At 40.4% G+C, this 14,474-nt stretch overlaps 1 protein-coding gene across 4 annotated transcripts in view; it reads left to right on the forward strand.

Moving 5' to 3' along the window:
* drp2 (dystrophin related protein 2) overlaps window positions 1-14,474 on the forward strand; it is a 169,165-nt gene that overhangs the window by 86,799 nt on the left and 67,892 nt on the right. For all 4 annotated transcript variants that reach the window (XM_042220823.1, XM_042220830.1, XM_005913193.3 and 1 more), the window contains exon 3: window positions 8,299-8,473. In XM_042220823.1, coding sequence (XP_042076757.1) covers window positions 8,427-8,473 — 47 coding nt within the window. In that variant the 5' untranslated portion in view covers window positions 8,299-8,426. The remainder of the gene's footprint in view (window positions 1-8,298; window positions 8,474-14,474) is intronic.

A 14,474-nucleotide genomic window follows, 5' to 3' on the forward strand; every position in this document is an offset into this window, starting at 1 on the left:
CATGGGGAAAGGTGGTAATTTTACTCAGGCCTGTGATCAGCACGATCATGAAGTTAATGTAGTTGGAAGTCTTCTGTGTGTGTGTGGATGTAGACAAAATGCAATAGTGAATCTGTGACTGTGTGTTTGCTGTGTCACTGGAGCTCCTCCAGTGTCTCCGGCAGTGTGTGACGAGCAGCTGTGAGGAGAAGCTCAACTCGCCCCGCCTGCTTCACCAGCAGAGAGGGACTGAGAGCTGGAAGGTTTGTGTGTGTGTGTTTGTGTGTGTGTGTGTGTGCGTCCTCCGCTTTCTTCTAACTGGTAGCTGTTGAGGGGCTGTGGGACAGCGGGGCAGAGCAGCAGGGAGGCAGTGGTCCAACCTCCACTAACCCCCATCAGGCACAAAGCCAAGAGCCTGCAACTGAAACAAGTCAAGACACACATCAACATGCATCTGCGCACACACTCACAGAAATGCACATGTAGTCTTGCATCCACTCGTATTTGCATGCTATTTAGCAGCAAGACTCCCGGACACTGATACTCTGAGTTATTGTTGGCTTGGCATTTATTTGTTGAAGTTAAATCAGTGCTCGGCACATTTAGTGAAGCCACAGCCACAGAGTTCTGGGTGTCTGTATCAGCTTTTGCCAGGTCTTTTGGATAGTGCATAATGGCTTTATCACTTCTGTTAAGTGTCGTAATTGTGGGTGTGAAAGCGTTGGAAATCGTTGTTGGCTTTAGCCTGCTGACAGAAGGATATGTTCACAACTACAGTACAAAACTAGTTCCACTTCAGTACAATCCATCTGTCACAGCTGAGGTATATTTTAATATTTCTCATTTCTAAGAACGAAACCTTAATGGTGCTCTGGTTAGACCTTAGTCTCACTGCATGAGTCTGGAGAGATTTAAATTGCAGACTGGTTGGTTTTCAGATGTTTTATACCTTCTATCCTCACTGCTTTTTTCCTGAAATATTGGACCTCTTCAAGCTTTTATAAATGCTTAAGCAGAAGCAATCGGAAAAGGAAACAAATTTTGCACAACTTCAAGACCAAGGCAATGGTTATCAACTTTAGCAACACAGCTGACATCCCAGCTAGAAAATCCAAAGCAGCTGGAGCGATAAAGTACCCAGCTGACTTTATATGGAAGATAAAAAAGCGTTTTATGCTGCATAAATCCTCAAAGATACACTGCCTTTGTTGTGTCTTCTATAGTACAGAAGTCAGGTCTCTGCTTTGCGATAGATGAAAAGCTGAGCACGGGAAACAGGGTATGCTACAGCAAATAAGAGTATAGTGGAGGTATCCAAGAAATGTTTCTGATACTCAAGATAAAAAGAAACTCAGTTCTTAGAGGAAGGCTTGCAGTCTGAACACGAAGTAATAGATGGTGAGGACAAACACAGATTAAAACTCATCTTGCTTTTCCCCGAGGAAAAAAAAGAGGTGATGATTTTAGTTAGTTAGCATGTCAATAGATGATTCTTGTGGTCACTTTAAGGAAAATTTAGAGACAAAAAACATTTATGAACAGAAAATAATGCCCCACTCAATACATGCTCATGGCTGCAGCAAAATTTGCTCTTTGCAGATAACACTGATTCATCCAGAGGAACTGTGATTTTATCACAAGCATGTAGCTTAAAACCTATAGTCATGCACTGTGATTGAAATCTCACAAGAATCCAGCTACCTTATAAAGTAACAGCTCTTAATCCTGATGTGTCAGTAGTGCTCGTGCATGAACTGTCACACCTAGACAGAGGTAACAAATATTCAGCACTGCAGGTTTGACTGTACTACACCAATATTTCAGACAGATTTCTTTATTACAAGAGATAAAATACCTTGAGACTTCCATGTTAAATTAATGAAGTAAACTGGTGACAGTAATGTTCAGCAAGACTTATATTCTATTGCAGGGGTGTCAGACTTGTTTTAGTGTGTTCAGCCTTTTACAAAACAGCCTGGAAAATAAGTCCAGTTTCAACGTGCCTCAGTTTTATGGATTTAGTCATTCTAATATCAAAGAAATGCTACTGCTGTGAATCAATGAAGCGCATTTGCATACTGTAGCTTCTTGGATTTACCACCTTACACACAATACAAAGCTTTGACCATTTGGCCGACCCATTTCCATACCTTTGACAGTTCTGGTCTACAGCTCTGCTAGTAGCTCTGCGAGGCTGCACTCAAACTTACTGGTGCTTTGAGCTAATTGCTTGCATGCTAAAATGCTGATTTTTCGATTGTGTCATATTTATGTTTAATGTCTAACATTTTCTCATATGCAGTAAATTTAAATTACAGCAGAGGCTGATAGTAAAATTAGGCTGTTGTTAGTTTGGCTGATGTTACGTCATAAACCATGTTAATGGTGTGAGAGTGACTTGATGATGTGCTAAATTAAAAGTCAGGTCATCAGTGTGAACAAAATTCATTTTGAGAGAAACATGACCACACTATATGGCAATCTATGCAATATTTGTCTAGGCCTATTATGCAAAACATAAACTATTAACAGCAAACCAACATTAATGCTTAATTGAAACTTGAAAAAAAAAAGTTATTATGCTGGCGAGCAAACATTTCACGACTCTCAGCCTAGTTGTTGAGATGTTGCTTGCTCCGAAGCCACGGCACTACCTTGGCTAAGGATCCAAACAAAGAAAAGCAACATCAAAAGCTTCAGAATTAAAAATTTATGAAAAAGTTTTATGAAATATTTACCTTTACTTGCTCTTCATCTTCATTCTCTGTATGTGCTAATATTTCTTCTTGTATTTTTCCTTTTCGTTGTGCCACAAAAGTCCCTGTTTTAGTTCCTTTGACCCTTGATCTTTATTACAAACTAAGAAATGCAAGTCTCGGCTGTTGGAATTTTATTCAAATTTTTCTCTGACTACAAACTGTTCCCCTAACTACTAGTGCATGTTTTTGTGCAGTGATCAGAGTGTGTGTGGGTCGAAGGACATCAGGCAGATGGCCTTTTCTTCCTGTTGGTGGTGAGCAGTGGGGGCTATGTAGGTGTAAGAAGGAATGTGCAAGGACAGAGACGTCTTTGACCAGGACCAAAGTTTCTGCTTATTAGTTCACACATCTCTCCCCATGCCTGTGCCTCTCTCCTTGTTTTCCTACCTCCAGTTCTCTTCCTGGATCTTTCTTTCATCTGCATCCCAAACTTATCTCTGCACTCTCTGCCATGCCAACCAACAGACTGGGTAAATAATGTCAATGCTCAGTTACCCGTGGTGGCGGGTTTAACAACGTGAATCTGAGCCTTCATTTAGAACCACGCAGGAAGTCATATTATTCAGGTAGGTGCTGCACATTGTTAAAGAACTGTATTAATTGGCAAAGCTCCAGTAATGAAAGTAAATCCTTGTTATCTTATTGCTTCTCTGGCATATCTGAACTAAGTCTTGATTCCTTCAGATTAATATCAACATGTAGACTTGGTGTAGCAGCACAGTGGCTTTGATCCTCTCAAGCTTTATCTGCACAGTTGAACTGTCTTTTCTCCTTTGCTTTGTGAAATCCAGCAAAGCTTTGTGTGCTATCTTTTATCATCTTCAGCTCCTTTGATTTTGCATTCACATATTGTCTGGAAAATGTTATTACAGGTTGGCTCGGCTTGAGTGGTCAGAGAAAAGAACAAAAGGCAGATATGCTGTCTGTACTGTTAACATAATTGGGGCAGTTTTTAAAGTGTTGAGATGTGATTGCTGTTGGAAACGGTCATGAAACGAAAAAAGAGAGAGATGAGTGTTGTAGCCATAGCAGCAAGACGAATATTGTTTGTGTCACTTTGTGGCATGTCAGTGAAATCTCAGCTGGTTTTTCAGCATCTTAGGAAAACATGCAGTACATATGCTTGACTGAGCAACGCCACATCCAATCAAGGCCATAAATAATGCATGTTTAAAGCTTGACTCATGTTTTTGAAGTTTAAAGCGAGAGACAGAACCACCTAATGTCTTGCACTGTGGGCTGATACATGCCTGCCTAATGCAAATGTGTGCCAATGAGACTGAAATAACATAGATATTTGCATTAAATGACTTATGTAGACATCACTTATCTTTTGTTGTCATTTATAAATTAATTTGCTGCAGAAAAAAACGATAAACTTGCTTAAAAATAATATGTAATACATTTTGTAAATAGAATATTCCAGGTGCAATGATGCATGACCTTGTGTCTTTATATGATCCTGGCAGCTGCATGAGAAAAAGCTGCAGAAGAGAGAACTGAGGTCCCCGTCTGTCACTCAGTTTGTGCCTCACTCCTGAACCAAACCTCTCTCAGAGCTATCTTTCACCCTTGGGGTATTCCCTTGATGTCTGCAGTGGCGTGGTTGATGGCCGTCATTGTTCAACTCCATTTCACATTTTGACAATTCAGCTTTCCAAGGCAAACAAACAACCATGTTTCTCTTCTGCAACGTGTGTCTTCTGTTTACTCATTTGCATTCATTTTTATTCACAAATGGTGAAGTGAAGTGAATCAAATCTGTCTGTAGAATAGAAAGGCTTTAATATGTGTTCTTATTTTTAAAAGGTGCGCTGGAGATCCTAGTGGGGTCTTTGCAGTGCAAACACTATATGCAAAGTCACACGTGACCCCTGATTACCAGCAAAGGGAAAGAGACACTGAGCCAGGAGGGAGTGGGAGAGATGTGCCGGGTAGTGCTGATTCACACAAGTTTCACCTACACGAACGGGAGCTGTCTGAGGAAAGAAAAGGAAGGGAAGGAAGTGGAGAGATAACAGGAGACGGTAGTGAGGATGAGATGGTTATTATGATTCATATGAAATAGGAAAAAAAACCTACAGCCAATCTGAAGTTGGATGGCCTGCCGAACAGACTGGAAAGGTAGAGAGAAGAATATATCTGCAGAGGATAGAAAGGAGAATAAATATGCAGGCAGAGGAGTGTAAGGATAAAGAAAGGAGATGAGTGGGCTGAAAGCAAGTCTATTCTTCCGTCTCACCGGGGAGTCATTCACTGAAATGTTGAAAGTGCAGCAAAAGTTCCTTCCTGGTTCATACTGGGCTCAATTAAGCTTGAAAGAGAAATGCTCTGCAACCCGGGATGCAACTCCACCGCTGACCGCCACCTAAACCACAAGGCACTGGTCCTAAGGGCACATGGGGCCCCATGTTTCTCTTTCAAATTGCGCCTAGCCGGGCCCCATGTGCCAAGCTCCAGTCACCAGGTGTTTTCCCTCGAGCCTAGCTGAGGTAGATTAGGCATTTAGCTAGGCCTTCTGGGCGCCTCCTGGGTGAGGTGTTTTGTGTATGTCTACCTAGAAGGAGGCCCCAGAGCAGACCCAGTACTGAAGGAGAGATTATATCTATGGGCTAGCTTGGGAACACCTCAGTGTCCCCCCAGAAGTGACCGGGGAGAAAGAGGTCTGGGTATCTCTGCTTAGACTGCAGCCGCTGCAGCAGAGAGGAATGGGTAGACACTCGAAAGGAAGCAACGATAAGGACTAACAAATAGTTTTTTTCTTTTTAAATATCTTAATTATTTTGAATATTAATAACGATTATAAATCTTAAACAGCTGTCCTTGAATGAGGACAACTATTTAATATAAGCTGTTTAAACATAAGCTGCTTTCACACAAAAGAGCAGGAGAATAATTTCACAACACTGTCTGAGGTTATCCTTTCTCACATAGAAAGGTTTGGGCGAGGGAGTAGTCTGGCTAAAGTGTGCAGGAGGCAGGAGACAGGAGACAGCCACTCACAAGCTGGGAATTCACCAAGACTATAACCTTGGTTTTTCTGACACCGATGCAATCAAACATTACATCGACCTCGTACTCTGGAGCTGGCAGGTTAATGTTAGAGACGACTGGATTGGACTTTTGTGTTCTCAGTTGCATCTCTGCTGCAGAAGAATCTTTAGAAAAGGGTCACCGTGAAGTGAATATATGACATGGGACAGATTTATTGATTCTCTGAGTCTCTGTAATGTAGTAGAGGGATGAAACACCATTCTTTCAAAATAAATTCCCTAATTTGGTGTTTTGATGGTAGTGTAAGAGAGCATCTGTCACAGGTGTTCTGCTGTGTTGAGAGTTGGTGACTGTGAAGGCCTTAGCATATGATTCACACCATTTTCACACTCATCAGACCATTCAGAGACCACTTGAGACCTGGGGATGCTCAAAGAGACCATTCCCATCAGGATAGAGATGTCTCATCACAGGATAAAGGTGATCACCCAGAAAAACTTTGTATTGACACAGCAATCCTTCTTTCCAAGCTTTCGAATAGACCAATTTTATCATCAACATCACGGGAGGTTCTGAGCTTAATTTCTTGATTACTTTGTACACTTATATTTAGAATAAAAGCATGCATTGACTTTTTTCCTATAAAGTGAGATGAATAACCTTTGAAATTTGATGAATCATCCATAAAATATCAGAAAATAATGGAATTACCAACTCCATTATCAGTTTCAAATGTCTTGTCTTACAAACTTTGACAAAATCCCCCCAAAAGGGAAAATGAAACAAGCAAACAATAAAAACAAAAAAACAAATGATTCAGTTATTAAAAATAACAATAAATGATCTCTTTTTTTTTTAATATGTCAAACACAATAGAATAGAATAGAATAGAATTCAACTTTATTGTCATTGCACATGCACAGGTACAGGGCAACGAAATGCAGTTTGCATCCATCCAGAAGTGCTTTACTGATATAGATATATTACAATATATATTAGCAATAATATAGATATGTAACAAGAACTAAAGCTCAATATAAATAAATGAATACAAGACCAAAGATTGGACCTGGCAGGTCAGCATGCAGACCAAGAATCACCTGTGTCGTCTGAAGTCTTTTATGTGTTGTTTTTACAGTCTTTACAGTCCCAGCTAGTTTCAAAAGTAGACATGGTGATAGCTTAATCTGTTTGAGTTGACCACTGAACCTTTAGTGGTTTAAGACTTATTTTGATAGGTGCATATTTGTGTGAGTACTAAGTGCAGTATTTTGTCCCTTTGCTGCTTTAGATGGATGCCTGACTGCTCCAGTGAGCGTTAAAGGTTGGGTTCTCCTGTGGGAGAGATATGATCAACCAGTTTCAAAACAATCTGATAAGAGCCTTCTGACCAACACTGGGGACGCTGCCGGTCATGGTGTGTGAGCGTGTATTTCTGTGTGCGTTATAAAGGCTGAGGGTGTAAGCTCAGATGCCCAGCTGCTGCAAAGGTAAAGGTTGTGAAATGAACACAAGAGACAGGAAGCCTCAGACAGCCCAGTGACCGAACATGAGATTTATCATGACCTGCGAACCTGGAAAAGCTTGTCCTGCTCCGAATGCCACTTATTACTCTGTGTGTGTGTGTATTTGTCCGTATGATAGGCCGTGTGTGCTTATGTGTGTGGACTAACTCCTTGATATTTTTCCCCCTAGCTCCATCAAGAGGATTGCACCTCTTCATATCTAGCCTTGAATACCCCCTCACTCTAAAAGTCTGTGAAAAAGAGGCTTTTTGTCTACGTTTGTTTCCTGAGTTTAATGGATTGGAATAATGGGATAAAACTGCTGGTGTCTCATGAATCAAGTTTTCTGTCTCACAGACCGGACAGGGTTATTGCATATGGCCCCGATTTGTTGACCATGCTTTTGTGTGTGTCGTGCTTCGCATTTTGGGATATTGTTTATTAATGGGTACATAGTCCTTACTGCTTTTAACGATGATGCGCCCTATAAGTTCTAGACTTTATGTGGTCGTGATTGAATAGCATGCAATTGCTGCTTGGCAGATAGTTTGACAAATCTGCTCTCAACAGTCGACATTTTTTGTCTTGGATTCATTATTCACTTTCATGTTAAGAATTAATGTGTCTTGTCTTAGAAGTGACAAAACTCTGTGATTTTATTCCGATAGATTTTATTTTTTAAGACCGTCAAAAAATGGTTGGGAATTGGGTTCATAGCTTTAAAAACATGTTTTTATAGGTTGCTGTGTCTGTATATATGGCTTTCATGTTTGTGAAACAGATCCAGGCTTGTCAGACTCCAAAACATATCAGTTTAATATTGTGAAGAAAGAATTTAACGCATTGGAAAGCCATCACTGTAGCAAATCTTTTAGCTTTTGTTTCTTTCTCAACTAGTGTTATGTCACAACAAAAGTTTAGGGTTTAGTTTTTTTGGGTTTTTTTTTTTTACCTCAATGGTTTTAAATATAAGAGCAGAACACCATCTATCAGCAATCAATTCAAATTTGTCCAAACTGTAATACTCACCTGTGTGTGTCTTGCTGTGTGTGTGTTTTTAGCTGCGGGGCGGCCTTCGTGGCCGGGATGCCACTGTGTGCCATGCCAGTCCACAGTGGACGGTGAGGGGCAGGAGGAGGGCACTGAGTGTAGGAGACTGAGAGGGGGTGGCCCGAATCAAACAGGAGAAATGAACCTCTGCTGGAATGAGATCAAACGCAAATCGCACAATATCCGGTAAGTTAGCACTCACGCTGGTTTTCACAGAGGTCAAAGCCATTTGGAAAAGCCTGGAACCATCTGTATGGATGATTGTCTCAAAGAAGCATGCCGTATGTACCTGGGAACAGAGGCTGACTGCAGACTTTTTGGGTGAAATGAACCCATCTTGATTGCTTGCAGTTGACATTCTCAGCTCTATGGTAACAAAATTGCTGATTGCCCTTCTGTATCTGCTAGTTTTTCTCAAAAGATATAAACATGCTTTTTTCAAGGCGCAGATGATTGTAAGCTGCATCCAATCAGCTTTTTTTTTTATGGAACTGTTTCACCATCATCGCAGTCCAAACACATCTTGGCATGCTGAGATTCACTCAGTTTAACTTAATGTTTCTAAAGCCAGTTATTTCTATTGAAGCACTGATGGAAAGAACGAAAAAGGCAAAGCTTATTCCTGTCCTCTTTATAAGCACTTTAGAGATGCACACTGAAGTAATAATGTAATGTTGGAGTGGCTTTTGGCTTTACAACATCTATACATAGAATTTGTTTGTGCAGCATCTATTAATAATAACCCAGAGTTTTAAAGTCGCACCCTTATTTATGGCTGTTGTCATTTTGTGGTTATATCCCTGTGGGGAAAACAACAAGTTCACATGCAGCCCGTCACACAGTAGCACCGGAGCTAATGTGATATCCATTTACACTGTTCTTTGCTTGTTTCCCATTTTCCACCTAATGATTCTTCATGTTGCTATTCACTGTGTTCAGGTAATTAAAAGCATTGTCTGATAATGTGCTGTCACACAATAACACATTTCACTTCTCTTTCCAGTCAGCTTATTAATTATTCATATAATATAGGTTAATGCTGCCATTGCACAAGTTGTACTTGAGAGATGTGCCAGTGAAAAACAATTATGTTCATGTTATTCTTTGATGCTTAATTGGAAACTGTCCAGGCTTGCTGTATGATTTTTATATCTTCCATTCAACTGGCATCCTGTTTAGACAATTGGCCCCTTAATTGCTTACTTGACCCTGATGTATCTAAGAAGGGGGAGGGGGAGGTTAAGGAAGGATAGTTGTTAAATTGGGTAGGACAGTTTCCCCTGCAGTCCTGTGTAATGAGATCACTATGGATGGCCTGCAGTGGCTGTTTATATCCGAGCAACACTCTGACTTCATCAGGCTGAGAGAGGAAGAGAGGAATACAGGACGACGTCGATGCGGGGAGGAGGAGAGAGATAGAGAACGGGTATTAAATCTTCACACGAGAGAGATGCTATGTAGGAAAAGGGGAGTGGCAAGAGGGAAAGAATGAATGAATGAGGAAGAGCTTTGCCGAAGAGCTGTCTAACCTTGAGGGTGAGTGCTGTCCAGATGAAACGCCTGACTGCGTTCAGTGCCAGCGGCTGGACAAGAGCAGACAACTGGCTTTATAATGGCCTCTCTGGCACTGATTGACAGGTGGTTGAGGCTTTGTTCTAATAAAGTCACGAGAGCTTCCTTCTATTGTTTAATGTCTCCTGCATTATCCTTTATAGTATACTGTACCTAGACTGAACTAATTGAAACTTTCCCTGTTGTACTGCAGTATTATTTTCTGAAGTCTGGCTAACAGCTCAGTGAGGTTGTAATTAAGCACCGTAGTGCTTTGAGCTAAGTGCTCTCAGTGACAAATGTGCGCCTTTGCAGTTGAGGTAAGCAGGTGGAAGGTTAACAGGTTTTCCAAAGTAAGCATACTGGCCTTTCCTTCCTTCCATTGGAGAAAATACATTTAAACATGCCTAAAATGCCATATAGGCGCAGTTCCAGTTAAAAGGAACGACAGAGTCTGTATTACGTGAGACTGCGTTTGTACAAACACAGCTGGCTTTTGAACAGGATGCTGGGATTTGAATCTCATCACAGATCAGGTTTCAGCTTGAATCATTTCCACTCACTGTGTGGTAAGGATTATGAAATGATTATGATTTTGATTAAAATACGTCTTTTTAAAACTTTGAGGGTGGTAGACAGCTCTTTTTTTTCACCCATGATTTCTAAGATGCCGATGTCTCTAAAGATGATACTGCCAGTACACATATTATTCTATTTTTATATTTCACACGCAGCATCTGCGTTGGCCAACTTGTTGATAACAGCTTGAGGTTACAACCTTTTCCTTGGAAGGGAGGTTATTTCTTGTGAATCACTGGATCTGTTGTGCTTCACTTTGCCTTTGTTGTTACTGCTTCTTTTTATTGCTTTTCCTTTCGGGTATGTTCTTTTCCTTGTCTTTCTTTCTTCGTCTGTTTTCCCTCCGTTGTCTCCCTCACTCGCATTAGCATTGCCTGTTTAGTTTTGTGTTCACGTTCGTCCAGCTGCTCTCCTCGTGTTCTTTTCAGTCCATCCTTTTTGCTTGCCTATGTGCATCTCCGGTGCTCCTAGTTTTCTGTTTTGCTTTCCTTTGCAGCTCCTTCTAGGTTTTCATATTTGGATTTGTGTGCATTAACTAACCTTTTCTTCTGTGTTTGAGTCCCTAAACTTTGTGACACAGGAAAGTAAATTCGCTGTTTATAGAAATTGAAAATGGCATTGCTATCCAGGTATTTGAAGTGATGGTAGAGCTACTTGATTGACAGTAGATGACTTCAGTTCATTCTCGTCAAACCATTTAATACATTTTGAGATATTTCTGTTAGATCAAAGTCAACACCTGACCAACGCAGACACCCTTACAGCGATGCCCCAAACTCCTGAGTAGACGGGGAAAAGCAGCTTTTCAAAATTTGCTGATTGCCCTGTATGCTCAGAGAATTTAACAAATTAAGATAAGGAGTAAACAGTGTAACAAAATGCATTCTCTAACAGACGGCAGTGGCACTGTGAATTTATCAGCATGACACAGTGTCGCTCAGCTAATTGGACTCGGTGCTGATAACAGAAGGTTAGGGGTTTGATCACTTTTTTGGCGTCTTACATAGAAAATTGGCAAAATCATTACACCATGAGCCACTCCACTCACACTCACCCTCACCAGCTGTGTAGCATGTGCTATTGACTACAAAATAGCACTTTGATGCCTTTGGCAAAAGATGTAGACATGCTGTTTTTATTGCTTATATCAAGTTGTGGTTTAATGTCTTATGCAGCACTGAGATAATAGCCCCAAACAAGTGGACCACAGCATTGTATTGCACTGTGTCTATCATAATCACTGCTAACTGATTATGAATACATATATAAAAGAGACATTTATTACTCCAACCATATTGGTGAGACTATTCAGCCATCTGTAACTATTATATAAGAAAATACAGTATGAGAGTGTAGGAGGTTTCAGTGAATTTATGCTATTTTTCTCAGACTGGTTTATAAAGGGATCAGTTGTTCTTTCATTTGTTTTGTAATTTATTCAGTGGACAATCAGAGAATTATCTTTGATTCCTTTTTCATTTCTCAGTTTGTGTCCATTCGACTGGATGCCTTTAATAAATTTGAAAAATCGACTTATTTTGCCTTTATTGAGCCATGATATCGCTGAAAGAAGCATCTTTTAAAACTGTGAGAGAGAAAAAATGCTAGGTTTGTGCAGCTGTCACATTCCATCTGTCTTTGTAGTTGAACGATCCATTTCAAAGTGAAAATTAATCCAACTAATCCGTGTGTGTTTCTGAAGCTATTATGTCTGTTTGTGATGGTGCTTCTACAGCACTTTGAAAGAAATGGTAATAATGGGCATGTGTGTAATTGATTGGCTCTCCTTATATCTTATACTTTATCAGGGTTCTCAGAGGATGAATCTGACCGGCTTTTGGCTTTTACTCTATGCCACTATCCTGTTTATAGCTGTTAGTGAGTGCAGTTCTATTCAGTCCCATTAAACCTGGTTCAGACATCCATGTTTGATTCAGACTATTTACAGACGATAAAATGGGTTGCTAGAATAGCTGTATACTTTGAATGATTGCTTTTTGTCTATTTAAAACCTCTTAGTCTTACTCATCTGCCCCACTGCAAGATTGCTGGCAATCTGACCAAGGCAACAAGTCCTCCAAGTAAACAGTCTTATTTGTTTTTGTTCCTACCATTGAGTGGAGTGTTTCCATTTAATAGAGTGTACACAGTTTACCTTAAAAGGCTGTTGAAATAGAGGTGGAACAAAACAACACCCAACTTTTGATTAGGTTTGAGTTTCATCTCACAGCCCTTGCTGTTCACGTATGTTTTCACTAATTGTTTGGATAAATTTAGACCTGAAATCCACTCGATTATCAGATTAAGGTTGGAGAAGTTGGAGAGTCAAAGAAACTGAATTGCTGGTTAAATCAGGATTGGATGTTGAACTGCTGACCTTATGAGAAAAGATAACGGGCTTAACAATCTTAGCCATGAACAGTGACAATTTCTAATGATTCTTTCAGAACAGGAACAAAATAACGTGTAATGTGACATGGCACTAAGAATCTCCTCAGCCGTGGCATTTATCAATTTAAATGTCATTAGGTGGCACATCAGCCTTTTTCCCTTATCAAGATTTTTGTAAAGAGTGAAAAAGATTCATGGATTTAACAGTTTTGGAAAACAAAGGAAGCTTAACATTTAAACGTTCTGCCCATTTTATGTTTGTGTGATTTATTTTACCTAAAATCTTAGAGTTTGTGCAAAGGTCACTGGTTTAAATAGAATTATTTAACATGGCTTCTAGAAGCATCTTAACTATACCACATAACCCCTTCTGTAGAACCAGCTCCCAGTTTGGATTTGGGAGACAGACACCCTCTCTACTTTTTAACATTAAAGGCTTAAAGTGTTCCTTTTTGATACAGCATATAGTTAGGGCCGGATCAGGTGACCCTGGACCCTCCCTTAGTTACACTGCAATAGACACAGGCTGCTGGAGGCTTCCCATAATGGACTGAGTGTTCTTTCTTCATTCACCTTTTTTCACCCTCTGTGTTTATACACCACTCTGCATTAAATCTTAAGTTCTTATTAGTCTCTGGCTCTCTTCCACAATGTGTCTTTTGTCTTGTTTTCCTGCCCTCACCTCATTCTAGTTGTGGCAGATGACTGCGCCTCCCTGAGCCTGGTTACGGTTTCTTCCTGGTAAAAGGGAGTTTTTACTTTTACTACGCCCTCTCTATTGAGTTCAACTGAAAAGTGTAATAACAATTAAATAACACCTGTTTTCGTGAACAAACTAGTTGGTCATTTTAGTGTGGGAGGACAGTTTCAATCATGGCGTTTTTCCAGTGAGGCTGGAGCTACCGCATCCTATTTTTGCATACTGTTGTAGTCAGACAAAAATAGGCTGTTGCTGAATCATCACAGTTCACTTGCAGGTATGACTTTGCTTCCTCCAAACAGACTTTCTGCCATAGTTTAGTTGATTAGTGTTAACCATATTGATAACAATAACAAGCATTGTTAAGGTTCAGGCTGTGGCACGTAGGGACATGCCCACTGTTATTCACTGCAGGGAATGCCCACAGGGGTTCGTGTGGGTAGCTCAGTGGCATGCTATGAATTTATTTGCCGCATGGCTCAGATAACTGCAGAGAGCCAACCACCTACGCTCAGCGTCTGTCTGAGGGCAAAGGGAGACCTCTGAGTCTGTTTTTGTCTCCATTTTTGTTATTATGACAACACCTCTATCTCTATTCACATCTATCACGTCTACCAGTGTCCTTCTAATTCAAGATATCTTTTATTTCCATTTACTTTGAATTTTTGTACATTTTCCTCTTGCAGATCTCACCTTGTTCTGCTGGTGCTATATTTTTTCTTGTACTATCCTCCACCTCCACATCATCCTATGCTTACTAGCAATTCTAGAGATGGTCCGCCTTTGGTTATTTGTGCCCCACCTTTCCTACATCACCCACAGGAAAAGCTACAGTATGATCCCCGCAGGGCTTATTTAGCTCCAATTACATGTTAATGATAATTAAATTGTTCAAGGCTGGGTGAAAACCGATTCTTCTATAGTTGCTAGTGACAGGGCCTGATGTATGTGGCACTCTTTTGGGAA

This window comes from Haplochromis burtoni, unplaced genomic scaffold (assembly GCF_018398535.1).
Source record: "Haplochromis burtoni strain Fernald_Lab_line unplaced genomic scaffold, NCSU_Asbu1 Contig_4, whole genome shotgun sequence".
In the NCBI taxonomy this organism is placed as follows: domain Eukaryota; kingdom Metazoa; phylum Chordata; class Actinopteri; order Cichliformes; family Cichlidae; genus Haplochromis; species Haplochromis burtoni.